This window comes from Pristiophorus japonicus, chromosome 24, assembly GCF_044704955.1.
Source record: "Pristiophorus japonicus isolate sPriJap1 chromosome 24, sPriJap1.hap1, whole genome shotgun sequence".
NCBI lineage: Eukaryota > Metazoa > Chordata > Chondrichthyes > Pristiophoridae > Pristiophorus > Pristiophorus japonicus.
The window spans coordinates 544,905-560,836 of record NC_092000.1 but is presented as its reverse complement, the minus strand read 5'-3'; the positions used below and the strand labels follow the sequence as shown (position 1 = coordinate 560,836).

The window sequence follows — 15,932 nt, the reverse complement described above, 5'->3', positions numbered from 1 at the left end:
GGGAGTAGGATCGGGATAAGGAAGCACACTGGGAGTAGGATCAGGATTAGATTCCACACTGGGAGTAGGATCAGGATTAGGTTCCACGAAGATCAGGATTAGGTTCCACACTGGGAGTAGGATCGGGATTAGGTTCCACACTGGGAGTAGGATCGATATTACGTTCCACACTGGGAGTAGGAGTGCGATTACGTTCCACACTGGGAGTAGGAGTGGGATTAGGTTCCACACTGGGAGTAGGATCGGGATTATGTTCCACACTGGGAGTAGGAGTGGGATTACGTTCCACACTGGGAGTAGGAGTGGGATTATGTTCCACACTGGGAGTAGGAGTGGGATTATGTTCCACACTGGGAGTAGGATCAGGATTAGGTTCCACACTGGGAGTAGGATCGGGATTACGTTCCACACTGGGAGTAAGATCGGGATTAGGTTCCACACTGGGAGTAGGATCAGGATTAGGTTCCACACTGGGAGTAGGATCGGGATTACGTTCCACACTGGGAGTAGGATCGGGATTAGGTTCCACACTGGGAGTAGGAGTGGGATTAGGTTTCACACTGGGAGTAGGATCGGGATTACGTTCCACACTGGGAGTAGGATCAGGATTAGGTTCCACACTGAGAGTAGGATCGGGATTAGGTTCCACACTGGGAGTAGGATCAGGATTAGGTTCCACACTGGGAGTAGGATCGGGATTACGTTCCACACTGGGAGTAGGAGTGGGATTAGGTTCCACACTGGGAGTAGGATCTGGATTAGGTTCCACACTGGGAGTAGGATCGGGATTAGGTTCCACACTGTGAGTAGGGTCGGGATTAGGTTACACACTGGGAGTAGGATCAGGATTACGTTCCACACTGGGAATAGGATCAGGATTAGGTTCTACACTGGGAGTAGGATCAGGATTACGTTCCACACTGGGAGTAGGATCGAATTAAGGATGCACACTGGGAGTAGGATCAGGATTAGATTCCACACTGGGAGTAGGATCAGGATTAGGTTCCACAAAGATCAGGATTAGGTTCCACACTGGGAGTAGGAGTGGGATTACGTTCCACACTGGGAGTAGGAGTGGGATTAGGTTCCACACTGGGAGTAGGATCGGGATTAGGTTCCACACTGGGAGTAGGATCGGGATTAGGTTCCACACTGGGAGTAGGATCGGGATTACGTTCCACACTGGGAGTAGGAGTGGGATTACGTTCCACACTGGGAGTAGGAGTGGGATTAGGTTCCACACTGGGAGTAGGATCGGGATTACGTTCCACACTGGGAGTAGGAGTGGGATTAGGTTCCACACTGGGAATAGGATCGTGATTAGGTTCCACACTGGGAGTAGGATTGGGATTAGGTTCCACACTGGGAGTAGGAGTGGGATTACGTTCCACACTGGGAGTAGGAATGGGATTAGGTTCCACACTGCGAGTAGGATCAGGATTACGTTCCACACTGGGAGTAGGAGTGGGATTAGGTTTCACACTGGGAGTAGGATCGGGATTACGTTCCACGCTGGGAGTAGGATCGGGATTAGGTTCCACACTGGGAGTAGGATCAGGATTAGATTCCACACTGGGAGTAGGATCGGGATTACGTTCCACACTGGGAGTAGGATCGGGATTAGGTTCCACACTGGGAGTAGGAGTGGGATTAGGTTTCACACTGGGAGTAGGATCGGGATTAGGTTCCACACTGGGAGTAGGATCGGGATTAGGTTCCACACTGGGAGCAGCATCGGGATTAGGTTCCACACTGGTAGTAGGATCGTGATTAGGTTCCACACTGGGAGTAGGAGTGAGATTAGGTTTCACACTGGGAGTAGGATCGGGATTACGTTCCACACTGGGAGTAGGATCGGGATTAGGTTCCACACTGGGAGTAGGATCGGGATTAGGTTCCACACTGGGAGTAGGATCGGGATTAGGTTCCACACTGGGAGTAGGATCGGGATTAGGTTCCACACTGGGAGTAGGATCGGGATTACGTTCCACACTGGGAGTAGGAGTGGGATTAGGTTCCACACTGGGAGTAGGATCGGGATTAGGTTCCACACTGGGAGTAGGATCGGAATTACGTTCCACACTGGGAGTAGGAGTGGGATTAGGTTTCACACTGGGAGTAGGATCGGGATTAGGTTCCACACTGGGAGTAGGATCGGGATTAGGTGCCACACTGGGAGTAAGATCGGGATTAGGTTCCACACTGGGAGTAGGATCGGGATTACGTTCCACACTGGGAGTAGGATCGGAATTACGTTCCACACTGGGAGTAGGATCGGGATTACGTTCCACACTGAGAGTAGGAGTGGGATTAGGTTCCACACTGGGAGTAGGATCGGGATTACGTTCCACACTGAGAGTAGGAGTGGGATTAGGTTCCACACTGGGAGTAGGATCGGGATTAGGTTCCACACTGGGAGTAGGATCGGGATTAGGTTCCACACTGGGAGTAGGATCGGGATTAGGTTCCACACTGGGAGTAGGATCGGGATTAGGTTCCACACTGGGAGTAGGATCGGGATTAGGTTCCACACTGGGAGTAGGATCGGGATTAGGTTCCACACTGGGAGTAGGATCGGGATTACGTTCCACACTGGGAGTAGGAGTGGGATTAGGTTCCACACTGGGAGTAGGATCGGGATTACGTTCCACAATGAGAGTAGGAGTGGGATTAGGTTCCACACTGGGAGTAGGATCGGGATTAAGTTCCACACTGGGAGTAGGATCGGGATTAGGTTCCACACTGGGAGTAGGATCGGGATTAGGTTCCACACTGGGAGTAGGATCGGGATTACGTTCCATGGAGTGCTGTGGGGGCGGAGCAGCAGTGTGGTTACATGCGTTTTTTCTCACTTGCCTTCTGCCGTTGGTTCTGACGCCTGGTGCTCCTGGAATTGTTGCAGGAGTGTTCTTGCCCGTTGGAGGGCCCAGTTTTCGCGAGGCAGCTTCCGCTGGAGAAAGGTGATCAGTTTGTGCAGACACGTGTAGTGAGGTGGCTCCTGGAAATGGTGGTGATACTGATCGAACCAAAGGCACAGGCAAATGCTGAGACTGCTGCAGGTGAGGAATGGGGCAGGTAGAGGAAAAGAGATAGAATCCCGATGGAGGTTCCCAGCCTGTGATTCCCAAGATACTGTGGGATGATATTCCGAGGGAGAGCTCGGGCTGAGAGTGTGACCGCTCACACACCATTTCCCAAGTGCATCAGAATGACGCCAAATAAAAATGCAAATCTTTTATTATTCTTTAAAGCTATCTCCAGCCAAAGTAATTCCCGGAGGTGTGAGTGAAGGTCCCCCCATCACTCACCTGGAAAATGGCCGGCTGGAAGCTAAGAATTGTTGGGGCGAGGGGAAAGTCAACATTGGCCATTCCATTAACACCCAAAGCCCAGCAGATTTTCAGGCAAGAAGCTGCTTAAATTTGCAAATCAGGATCCATCAGTGGCACAGGCCGCAATTGGCATGTTCAGGTTCAATGGCGGACTGTACACAGTGAATACTAATCCCTGTATACCAGGCGTTCAATAACCATCAATCCTTAAAGGGACCTTTGGAGGCTGCTCATAAAACAGCCAAGAAGATTCTCATTTTTTGGGCTGGGACGGACGAGTAGGAGTGCTCCTACCACTCTCATCCAGACCCGACCTGCCACTGCTGGCTCCTCAAGGGCGCCCTATTCCCAGAGCCAACCCTGCTGGCCATCGAGTTCCCCCGGGGTCACCGCCCCATCCCCAGACCCGACTTGCGGGCTTCGAGTTCCCTATTCCTGATTACAACAACTCGGTACATTAAAAAATTCTCCTCACGTCCCCTCTGGATCTTTCACGAATCACCTTAATTCTGCGTCCTCTGGTTATCAACCCTCACAGCACTTGAAATAGTTTCCCCTTATTTAATGGGGAGAATTGGATATTGTAATATATCCTTCCCAAGCTGTGGTACCCAGAACTGCTCAAGTGCTCCAGGTATGGTCTAACCTGGGTTTTGTATAGCTGCAGCATAGCTTCTACCCTAGACCGTTGGATATAAAGGTCAGCATTCCACTTGCCCTTTTGATTATTATCTGTACCTGTGCATGACATTTAATGATCTATGTACCTGGACCCACAAGTCTCTTTGGACCTTCCACTGTTTTTAGCTATTCACCATGTAGTAAGTATCCTGTTCTATCCTTTTTAGATCCAAAATGGAAGACCTCACATTTGCCCATTCGCTTAATCTATCAACATTCCTGTGTAATTTTATGCTTTCATCTACACGATCTACAATGCTGCCTATCTTTGTGTCATTGGCAAATTCTGATATATGACTTTCTATGCCATCATCTAAGTCGTTAATAAACATTATGAATAGTTGAGGCCCCAACACAGGTCCCCGGGGGACACCACGCGTCACAAGCTGCCAATTCGAGCACCTACCCATTATCCCTACTCTCTGTCTCCTGCTGCTCAGCCATTTTCCGAACCAGGTCAATAATTTGCCCTCAATTCCATGGGCATTAGATAATAGTCTCTTCTGGAAGTCCATATAAATAACATCCATAGCCATTCCCCTGTCCACTACTTTAGTCACCTCTTCAAAAAATTCAATCAGGTTTGTCAGACATAACCTGCCTTTCACAAATCCATGCTGGCTCTCTCTGATCAACTGAAAATTGTCAATGTGTTCAGTCACCCTATCCTTAATTATAGGCATGAGTAATTTCCCCACAACAGATGTTGGGCTAACTGGTCTATAATTCCCTGATTTCCCTCTCTCACCATTTTTAAATAGCGGTGTGACTTGTGCAACTTACCAATCTAAAGGAACGATTCCTGAATCGAGAGAACGCTGGAAGATTATAGTTGGCCATCGGCAATGTCTCATCTACTTCCTTTTAAACCCTGGGATAGAAACCATCTGGCCCTGGGGATTTGTCACTCTTCAGTCCCATTATTTTCTTAATTACTGTTATTTTACTTACATTAATTTTATTGAGTCCCTGTCCCCGATTCAGTATTAGTCTCCTTGGGATTTCTGGCATCCTCTTCCTCTACTGTAAATACTGATGCACAGTACTTACTCAACACGCCCGCCATTTCCGTATTATCAATGATAATATCACCGCTTTCAGTTTTTAAGGGGCCGACATTGCTCCTGACCATTCTCTATTTCCTAATGTAACTGTAAAAATATTGTGTGTTGGTTTTGATCTTCCTTTGCAAGTTTTTTCTCACACTCCCTTCTTGTAGCTCTTACTGTCTGTTTTGTGACCCTTTGCTGTTCTTTGTATCTTTCCCATTGGCCAGGATCGCTGCTAATGTTTACATATCTGTATGTTTTTTCTTTGAGTCTGATGCTGTCCCTCACCTCTCTAGCCACGCATGGCTGTTTTTTAGCAAGTAGAGCTCTTGCCCCTCAGGGGTATAAACTGGTTCTGTAGCACGTTAAATTATTGTTTGAACATCTCCCACTGATCTTCTGCCATTTTACCCATTAACAGATTGGCCCAGTTTACTGTGGGCGGTCTCTGTCTCATCCCATTAAAGTCGGCTTTACCCAAATCTACAATCTTACTCGCTGTTTCGCATTTCTCCCTCTCCACTGCTACATTGAACTCGATCATGTTATGATCGCTATTGGATAAATGTCCACGCACTGTTAGGCTGTTAACTAAATCTGGCTCATTACTCATTACTAAATCTAATATGGCTTGCCCCCGTGTTGCCTCTGGGACATATTGTTGTAGAAAACTATCCCGGACACACTCGAGGTATTCACTACCTTTCTGACAGGTGCTTGTCTGCTTTTCCTAATCTATATGTAAGGTAAATTCTCCATTAAAACCACTCTGCCTTTACTACATGCCTGTATAATCTCTGCATTTATACAATCTAGCACTTCACAGCTGTGACCACTCCCACAACTCCCACTACACTCTTAAATCCTTTCCTTTTTTTTATTTCTTAATTCTACCCATAAAAACGCCACTGCCTGCTCTCTTTATATCCTTGCTTATCATTGAAGTGATTGCATCCTTAATCACTAAGGCTACTTCTTCCCCCTCTGCCATTTTCCCTAACGTTCCTGTAGACCTTACAACCGAGTGTATTTAATTCCCAGGCCTGACCGCCTTGCAGCCATGTCTCAGTAATGGCCACCGTGTCAGACCCTCCAATTTGAATTTGCATCTGCAGTTCATTCAATTTATTCATAGAAACATAGAACATAGAAAATAGGTGCAGGAGTAGGCCATTCGGCCCTTCTAGCCTGCACCGCCATTCAATGAGTTCATGGCTGAACATGCAACTTCAGTACCCCCTTCCTGCTTTCTCGCCATACCCCTTGATCCCCCTAGTAGTAAGGACTTCCTTATACTCTGTGTATTTGTATTGGCCACACACCCTAGCCTGTCATTCAGCGCTAACGTGTTACACACAGGCTCCTGGTTTCTCCGCAGAGTAGACGGACGCTGTTCAGACAACTGCAACTCTCAGTCAGGGAATATCACTGGAGTCTGCAGGGGTTCAGCTCCAGACTGGGAAATGTAGAGGCTGCCCAGAGGCCTTGTTCGGCCTCAGCCACCCCTTTCCCGTGGAGGTTCTGAGCTCTGTGGAGGGCTCTTGGCACTACGTCCTGGGAATGTTGCCTACATCCACTACACAAATCTGCAACAAGGAGCTCACCTCTGTCCCAGAGATTGCTCGGGCCCCAGGAGCGGCACCTCGTCACCCGCCGTGGCATTCACTTGGCTGAAATCACAGCATCATTGGAAATAAACATGTTAACTGTGAATAGATGCAGTTTAGAGATAAACAAAATGATAATGAATGGTTTGATATAAGCACAGACTCTATAAACTAGGAGCTCTGAGATTAAGGGGGAAGGTTAAGAGACAGTTTAGATTAAAGCACTTTACACAGAAAATAGTGAACGTAGACATCCCTCATCATAGACAGTCCCTCGGAATCAAGGAAGACTTGCTTCCACTCCTGAAGTGAGTTCTTTGGTGGCTGAACAGTCCAATACGACAGCCACAGACTCTGTCACAGGTGGGACAGATAGTCGTTGAGGGAAAGGGTGGGTGGGACTGGTTTGCCGCATGCTCTTTCTGCTGCCTGCGCTTGATTTCTGCATGCTCTCAGCGATGAGACTCGAGGTGCTCAGCACCCTCTCAGATGCACTTCCTCCACTTAGGGCGGTCTTGGGCCAGGGACTCCCAGGTGTCAGTGGGGATGTCGCACTTTATCAGGGAGGTTTTGAGGGTGTCCTTGTAGCATTTTCGCTGCCCACCTTTGGCTCGTTTGCCATGAAGAAGCTCTAAGTAAAGCGCTTGCTTTGGGAGTCTCGTATCTGGCATGCGGACGATGTGGCCTGCCCAGCGGAGCTGATCGAGTGTGGTCAGTGCTTCAATGCTGGGGATATTAGCCTGGCCGAGGACGCTGATGTTGGTGCGTCTGTCCTCCCAGGGGATTTGTTGGATCTTGCGGAGATATCGTTGGTGATATTTCTCCAGCAAGAAGGACTGCACTAACTCTCACCTACTGCCACCAGCTCTATCCCACCTCCCCAGTACATGCTAGCGAGTTCCTAAGACACGTCCTGTTTTTAATTATATTCACTGCATCCCTTGATATCAAATTATGAGCAAAGTATCGGTCACTATATACAATCTATATTAACAACTTGGAAGAAGGGACCGAGTGTAACGTAGCCAAGTTTGCTAACGATACAAAGATGGGAGGAAAAGCAATGTGTGAGGAGGACACAAAAAACCTGCAAAAGAACATAGACAGGCTAAGTGAGTGGGCAAAAATTTGGCAGATTGAGTATAATGTTGGAAAGTGTGAGGTCATGCACTTTGGCAGGAAAAAAATCAAGGAGCAAGTTATTATTTAAATGGGGAAAGATTGCAAAGTGCTGCAGTACAGCGGGACCTGGGGGTACTTGTGCATGAAACACAAAAGGATAGTATGCAGGTATAGCAAGTGATCAGGAAGGCCAATGGAATCTTGGTCTTTATTGCAAAGGGGATGGAGTATAAAAGCAGGGAAGTCTTGCTCCAGTTATACAGGGTATTGGTGAGGCCACACCTGGAATACTGCGTGCAGTTTTGGTTTCCATATTTAAGAAAGGATATACTTGCTTTGGAGGCAGTTCAGAGAAGGTTCACTCGGTTGATTCCGGGAATGAGGGGGTTGACTTATGAGGAAAGGTTGAGTAGGTTGGGCCTCTACTCATTGGAATTCAGAAGATTGAGAGGTGATCTTATCGCAACGTATAAGATTATGAGGGGGCTTGACAAGGTGGATGCAGATAGGATGTTGGGGGAGACTCGAACTAGGGGGCATGATCTTACAATAAGGGGCCGCCCATTTAAAACTGAGATGAGGAGGAATTTCTTCTCTCAGAGGATTGTAAATCTGTGGAATTCGCTGCCTCAGAGAGCTGTGGAAGCCGGGACATTGAATAAATTTAAGACAGAAATAGACAGTTTCTTAACCGATAAGGGAATAAGGGGTTATGGGGAGCAGGCAGGGAAGTGGAGCTGAGTCCATGATCAGATCAGCCATGATCATATTATATGGCGGAGCAGGCTCGAGGGGGCCGTATGGCCTACTCCTGCTCCTATTTCTGATGTTCTTATGTCACTGAAACTACTGACAGTTTGTAGCAAACACCAGACTATCCCTTTCCTGTTGAAACTAGTTAATTAGGATTGCTGGGAGAAATTTATGCTATAAAATCCCATTCATAAAAGACCTTGCAGGATTTCTCAACTCACCTCCCAATAATAAAGTAAAGTGTCCTGACCTGGGGCCATATGCTTCTCACAGGGCCCAGGGATCACCTGCTTCTGTGTATTGCGTCTCTCTCTCTCTCTCTGGCTAACCTTTTGTTTATTCAAAAAGCAAGATGAGCAGTCGGTCCCAGTGTGCAATACAGCACTGAGTGAGATAAAAGGCGGACAGAAGGGATAGTCTGATGGTGTCAACATTGAACTTTAAAAACTTGACACTTTTGTACTGCAGCTGTTCAGGAATTGACATCTTCACTCTGACCCCGTCTCTATCTCCCAGGTCGTCGTCTCCCACGGTCTCCGTCTCCCAGGGTCTCTGACCCTGTCTCTCAGGGTGCCTACCTCTGTCTCTCAGAGCCTCTGTCCTTAGACCTGTAACTGTCCCTTGGTCAGGTTTGTCAGTGCGTCTCCAGGCTGCACTTGTGAATGTCTGTGTGTTAACCCTCCAAAGTGGCTGGGAACATCTGTCTGCCCTCCCAGTCATGTAAGCCCTCACAGGAGTGAGATACCTCATTCTATTGGAGCATAAGTTCTGGAGAAAAATGATTGTATTCTCATATTGTCCGTGCTCAGCATGTTGCTTGTACCCAGACACAGTGTTCGCCCTTCGGAGTGTTGCGCCTGATCTGCCCTTTATCTCTCATTCATCTTTGCCCATCCCTTTGCTGCCGTACTGCCAGGCTGCCCCTGGCTGGCTTCCCTTTTGAAAAGCTCATAACACTTGGAATATATTTCCTGAGTCATTTTTACTAAGCAAATATGTTCAGATCGAGCATTATGAGAAAAGAAAAGACTTGCATTTCTATAGTGCCTTTTAGAATCTCAAAGACGTCCTAATGCGCATGGTAGCCAGTGAAATATTGTTAGTGTAGTCACTCAGTACTGCCCCTCCGACAGTGCAGCACTCCCTCAGTACAGTCACTCCGACACTCCCTCAGTATTGTCACTCCGATGTGTGGCACTCCCTCAGTACTGTCACTCCGACAGTGCGGCACTCCCTCAGTACTGTCACTGCGACACTCCCTCAGTATTGTCACTCCGACAGTGCGGCACTCCCTCAGTACTGTCACTGCGACACTCCCTCAGTACTGTCACTCCGACAGTGCGGCACTCCCTCAGTACTGTCACTCCGACAGTGCAGCACTCCCTCAGTACTGTCACTCCGACAGTACGGCACTCCCTCAGTACTGTCACTCCGACAGTGCAGCACTCCCTCAGTACTGTCACTCCGACAGTGCGGCACTCCCTCAGTACTGTCACTCCGACAGTGCAGCACTCCCTCAGTACTGTCACTCCGACAGTGCAGCACTCCCTCAGTACTGTCACTCCGACAGTGCAGCACTCCTTCAGTACTGTCACTCCGACAGTGCGGCACTCCCTCAGTACTGTCACTCCGACAGTGCAGCACTCCCTCAGTACTGCCCCTCCGACAGTGCGACACTCCCTCAGTACTGCCCCTCCGACAGTGCAGCGCTCCCTCAGTACTGCCCCTCCGACAGTGCGACACTCCCTCAGTACTGCCCCTCCCACAGTGCAGCACTCCCTCAGTACTGCCCCTCCGACAGTGCGGCGCACCCTCAGCACTGCCCCTCTGACAGTGCGGCACTCCCTCAGCACTGCCCCTCCGACAGTGCAGCACTCCCTCAGTACTGCATTGGAGTGTCAGCCTAGATTTTGTGCTCAAGTCTCTGGCTCAGAGGTCAGGGTGGTACCCACTGCCTTCCTGGGCAGTCTGTTCCATCACTCACCGTGCTCTGCGTGAAGCAGTCCAATCTAAACCATCTGTGCACCTCCACTCTCTCAGTCTGAGCTTGTGTCTCCTCGCTCTAGAGTTTGTGGCAATCTTGAACACATTATCATATCTAAATTATTGATTCCCTTAACGATCTTAGATACTCGGCTAATCTCTCCCCTCAGACTTCTCTTCTCCAATGACCCTCGGGTTACCTGTACCTCAGGATCCTACCTGTCCAGGAGCAGTTCCAGTACTTCCTGTGTTGAAGCAAAAGCTCGATACGTGGACAAGAAAACATTGACGTATGTGGGGTCATGCTCTCCAGAACCTCTCACCAGCTTTTCCACCAGTTTCTCCAAAGTTGCAGCCTTTATAGTTCGAATCTTGAAGGTCTTGTACTGGACAGTACCCCTGTTGTTCTGTGCCCGCCTTTCATCTCTCTGCAGCCGGTGTCAGAAAATTAAACAAGAAGTAGTTAATACATTTATATAAATTAGTCACACGACAGGCACAAGGGGCAGCAGGGATCATCCCCTCTGCCATTAGCAGACAAAAGATACCTCGCTGCCTCACCATGACAGGTACTTGAAAAAGAGGAATATTAAATGATACAAGGAGTGAGCGGGACTTAGTACATTGGGCACAACAGAGGCTATGGGCCTTCACCAAACTGTTCCTGTGCAGCACATCATCATCATCAGGCTGTCCCTCGAACGAGGAGGACTTGCTTCCACGAGTTCACAGATGTTTCAATGAAGGACCCGATGTTCCAGTCCTGAACACCAGGGGTGGAAGATGCCTGTGTGTGGATTGTTTTAACGTGGGGTGACCGTTGCACATCAGCCACCACACGGGCTTGACAGAGCAAGGTCTTGGTCCAGTGGCAAGGGTTAACCAGGACGACTGGAGACCTGCTCTGCTGCACAGACCCCTAGTGCACACACATATCACATGTGTCATCCTCTGTGACTGTAAGCATGATGCATTACCACTCCTCATCCACCTCGCCCTCTATGCCCCATATTCTGCTGTTCCCAGTATCCATGTTCCAGATTCTGTTGTTCCCATTGTATATGCTCCATACCTGGGTGTCTTGGGAGTCACTGGGCCCCTTTCTGGGGGGTCACTGGGCCCCTGTCTGGGGGTCACTGGGCCCCTGTCTGGGGGTCACTGGGCCCCTGTCTGGGGGTCACTGGGCCCCTGTCTGGGAGTCACTGGGCGCCCTGTCTGGGAGTCACTGGGCCCCTGTCTGGGGGTCACTGGGTCCCTGTCTGGGGGGTCACTGGGCTCTTGTCTGGAGATCACTGGGCCCCTGTCTGGGAGTCACTGGGCCCTTGTCTGGGAGTCACTGGGCCCCTGTCTGGGGGTCACTGGGCCCCTGTCTGGGAGTCACTGGGCGCCCTGTCTGGGAGTCACTGGGCCCCTGTTTGGGGGGTCACTGGGCCCCTGTCTGGGGGGTCACTGGGCCCCTGGGTCCCTGTCTGGGGGTCACTGGGCCCTTGTCTGGAGGTCACTGGGCCCCTGTATGGGAGTCACTGGGCCCTTGTCTGGGGGTCACTGGGCCCCTGTCTGGGGGGTCACTGGGCCCCTGGGTCCCTGTCTGGGGGTCACTGGGCCCTTGTCTGGAGGTCACTGGGCCCCTGTCTGGGAGTCACTGGGCCCTTGTCTGGGAGTCACTGGGCCCTTGTCTGGGAGTCACTGGGCCCTTGTCTGGGGGGTCACTGGGCCCTTGTCTGGGAGTTACTGGGCCCTTGTCTGGGGGTCACTGGGCCCCTGTCTGGGGGTCACTGGGCCCCTGTCTGGGGGTCACTGGGCCCCTGTCTGGGGGTCACTGGGCCCCTGTCTGGGGGTCACTGGGCCCCTGTCTGGGGGTCACTGGGCCCCTGTCTGGGGGGTCACTGGGCCCTTGTCTGGAGATCACTGGGCCCTTGTCTGGAAGTTACTGGGCCCTTGTCTGGAAGTTACTGGGCCCCTGTCTGGGGGTCACTGGGCCCCTGTCTGGGGGTCACTGGGCCCCTGTCTGGGGGTCACTGGGCCCCTGTCTGGGGGTCACTGGGCCCCTGTCTGGGGGTCACTGGGCCCCTGTCTGGGGGTCACTGGGCCCCTGTCTGAGGGTCACTGGTTCTCTTACCTTAGGAGAGACAGCTCCTTCACCAACAGGCTCTGGGAGGTGCACCCGCTTCAGTTTGATGTTGTAAATTACTCCGTCCTCCTGCTCCTCACCCCAATCCTGGATTGGGTTCTATCACAAGAATGAATCTGGGTAAATAGTGCGGCAACTTTCAGGGTGTGAGCGTGATTCACAGTGAGTGAATGTGACCCACAGACAAATATTTATCCCTCAAACAAATTACCTGATCATTATTACATTGATGTTCGTGGCATCTTGCTATTCGCAAATTTGCAGCCTGGTTTCTTACAACACAACAGTGACTGTGTTTCAATAGTATGTCATTGATTGAAACAATGTGGGGGCTCTGAAGTAATGGAAGGTGCTTTCACTACACACAGACACGGGTATTACAGGAGCTGTGGCATTCTGAGCTCTCGGTGTGCTGCGGTAAGTGTGACGGTGCTCAGGGTGTTTATATCACACAAGAATAGCACAGAAAATCAAAACACCCTGACAGTTTGCATCACAATGTACTCACACCCAGGTAACCTGCCTGTTTACTGAAAACAGGGAGAGAGCAACAGACATGCAAACTGTGGGCCCGGTCACTCTCTGGGCCCTTGGGCACAAACTGTGGGCCCAGTCACTCTCGGGCCCCTGGGCACAAACTGTGGGCCCAGTCACTCTCTGGGTATAAACTGTGGGCCCGGTCACTCTCTGGGCCCTTGGGCACAAACTGTGGGCCCAGTCACTCTCGGGCCCCTGGGCACAAACTGTGGGCCCAGTCACTCTCTGGGTATAAACTGTGGGCCCAGTCACTCGCTGGCCACAAACTGTGGGCCCAGTCACTCGCTGGCCACAAACTGTGGGCCCAGTCACTCGCTGGGCATAAACTGTGGGCCCAGTCACTCTCTGGGCCCCTGGGCACAAACTGTGGGCCCAGTCACTCTCTGGGCATAAACTGTGAGCCTCAGTCACTCTCTGGCCACAAACTGTGAGCCTCAGTCACTCTCTGGCCACAAACTGTGAGCCTCAGTCACTCTCTGGCCACAAACTGTGAGCCTCAGTCACTCACTGGCCACAAACTGTGAGCCTCAGTCACTCTCTGGCCACAAACTGTGAGCCTCAGTCACTCTCTGGCCACAAACTGTGAGCCTCAGTCACTCTCTGGCCACAAACTGTGAGCCTCAGTCACTCTCTGGCCACAAACTGTGAGCCTCAGTCACTCTCTGGCCACAAACTGTGAGCCTCAGTCACTCTCTGGGCCCCTGGGCACAAACTGTGGGCCCCAGTCACTCTCTCAAAATTGAGTTATTTATCAACATTTCTCTCCTGTTGTGTTGCTTTATATTCCTTTTTGAATATAGAAAATATGGCATTCTAGTAAAATAAAGGTGTTGAGTATCATACTTGAACCTCTGTTTCTGGATCGGGTAGACCATAAACATCAATACCCCGGATACGGGGCCCAGTATTGGATATCAATACCCCAGATATGGGGCACAGTATCGGATATCAATACCCCAGATATGGGGCACAGTATCGGATATCAATACCTAGTATATGGGGCAGTGTCTGATATCAATGCAACAGATAGTTGACCCCAAATCTATTGTCAGTACGTAGAAGACACACTCGGATCAAGAGATTTAAATCATTACCATTGTCAGTTCTTTCCTGTGTTGGTCAGTCGCTCCAATGCAGAACTGTTTTGCTTTTCTGAAAATTCAGGAAATCTTTACGTCCGTGAATCCTCAGCATGTCGATTGCAATTTGCAAGCAAGGCTTCAGTCTGATCACTTGTAGAATCCAACTATCAGGTACTAAACATACGAGGGAAAAGCACTCCAGGCTGTAGTTTGAGCTCTGTTTCAGGGTCACAGCGTGTACTTCGGTTTGTGATTTAGGAGACGTGCAGGAAGCAAAAATCACAGGAAAAATAAAAAATGGTTGAAGAGTTTGTGACTCACACATGGAGCCTGCAGTTCATCCCACTCTGAACCTGTCCCTGACACTCCGGCTCTTCGGATTTGATCAATCCAGTTAATGATCTCTGTCTATCCTGACCGAGCGGGCTGGCAACCAAATCGTAATCTGTCCTTTTCTTTCAAATACTCTCAGGCCTGCTTCGTATTCCCAGCATTTTCTGTTTGTAGAACCTCCTGAACCTTTACTTGCACAAATTCCCAGGAGCTATATGATCTGATTCCAAATGCACAGAATAGCTTTTGCTCAAATACCTGTATATTGGTAATATCTTAAACATGGGTCAAAAACTAGTTTAAAATAAACAGCACATCAAAATCAGGATTAAAATCAGCTGAAAAGTCTAAGGAAATGGTAGGATAAAGCAGTTGGCAACCGAGAGCTGGGGCGATAGAAGCACTCAAGCTGCAAGAAGTTTAAAGTCCATCTGGCAGCTCTGAGTATGAGGTGTTGTAGGAATAACAACCCTGGGAGGAGTTAGAATCTGAGCCCATCAGCAGCAGAATGTCAGTGACTCAGCCAGCACAGACTGCTTTCACTTTTACATTTGTTGCAGGTTCATTGTGTTTGAAAAGTATCCTGAATTATCCAGGCATCAGTATGGGATGAGCATTAAAGTTGTTCAACAGAAGAGAGAACTATAACAAGGGCATAGCACACAGAGAGGGGTAATGGACTGATCACCCAGGACTCTATTTTATCAATCAATTTTGAACTGTGTTCTGAGAATGGATAAGCCAATAATTCACATTATTTGAGAAGCAGAAATTCATTCGCTGGGGACTATAAATTCTACGAAAACAAATCAGCCTATCGCCAACCCAAAACATGTTAATCTGTAAACAGTCTGACTCACCTTGAAAAGAGTTGTGCAAACAGCCAATCCTTCTCGAGAAATGTCGGGAGATTAAATGGGTAGAGTGAAGTGCTGCCCTTTCCCCAACGTCCCCACAGCACTCTTGAAAAACACTTTTGACCACAAGGCCATAAAGCAGTGGTCGGCACGCAAGGTCCTGGATGCCCTACAAAAGGCGGCGATGATGGATCCTGTCGGACGGTTCCCCGAGCAGACTGTTGAACTCGTTTGCAGTGACTAGTGGGGTACCGCAAGGTTCTGTGCTGGGGCCCCAGCTGTTTACACTGTACATTAATGATTTAGATGAGGGGATTAAATGTAGTATCTCCAAATTTGCGGATGACACTAAGTTGGGTGGCAGTGTGAGCTGCGAGGAGGATGCTGTGAGGCTGCAGAGCGACTTGGATAGGTTAGGTGAGTGGGCAAATGCGTGGCAGATGAAGTATAATGTGGATAAATGTG

General features: G+C 49.6%; 1 protein-coding gene across 3 annotated transcripts in view; it reads right to left on the bottom strand.

Moving 5' to 3' along the window:
• The window catches only part of LOC139237862 (ral guanine nucleotide dissociation stimulator-like 1), a 95,939-nt gene extending 80,007 nt beyond the window's left edge, over positions 1 to 15,932 (bottom strand). For 2 of the 3 annotated variants that reach the window (XM_070867093.1, XM_070867095.1), the window contains exons 1-5: positions 14,290 to 15,932; positions 12,647 to 12,757; positions 10,747 to 10,955; positions 6,667 to 6,732; positions 2,857 to 3,053 (exon numbers count right to left, since the gene is read on the bottom strand). In XM_070867093.1, coding sequence (XP_070723194.1) covers positions 2,857 to 3,053; positions 6,667 to 6,732; positions 10,747 to 10,955; positions 12,647 to 12,757; positions 14,290 to 14,292 — 586 coding nt within the window. In that variant the 5' untranslated portion in view covers positions 14,293 to 15,932. The remainder of the gene's footprint in view (positions 1 to 2,856; positions 3,054 to 6,666; positions 6,733 to 10,746; positions 10,956 to 12,646; positions 12,758 to 14,289) is intronic. The other variant, XM_070867094.1, reaches the window with a different exon arrangement.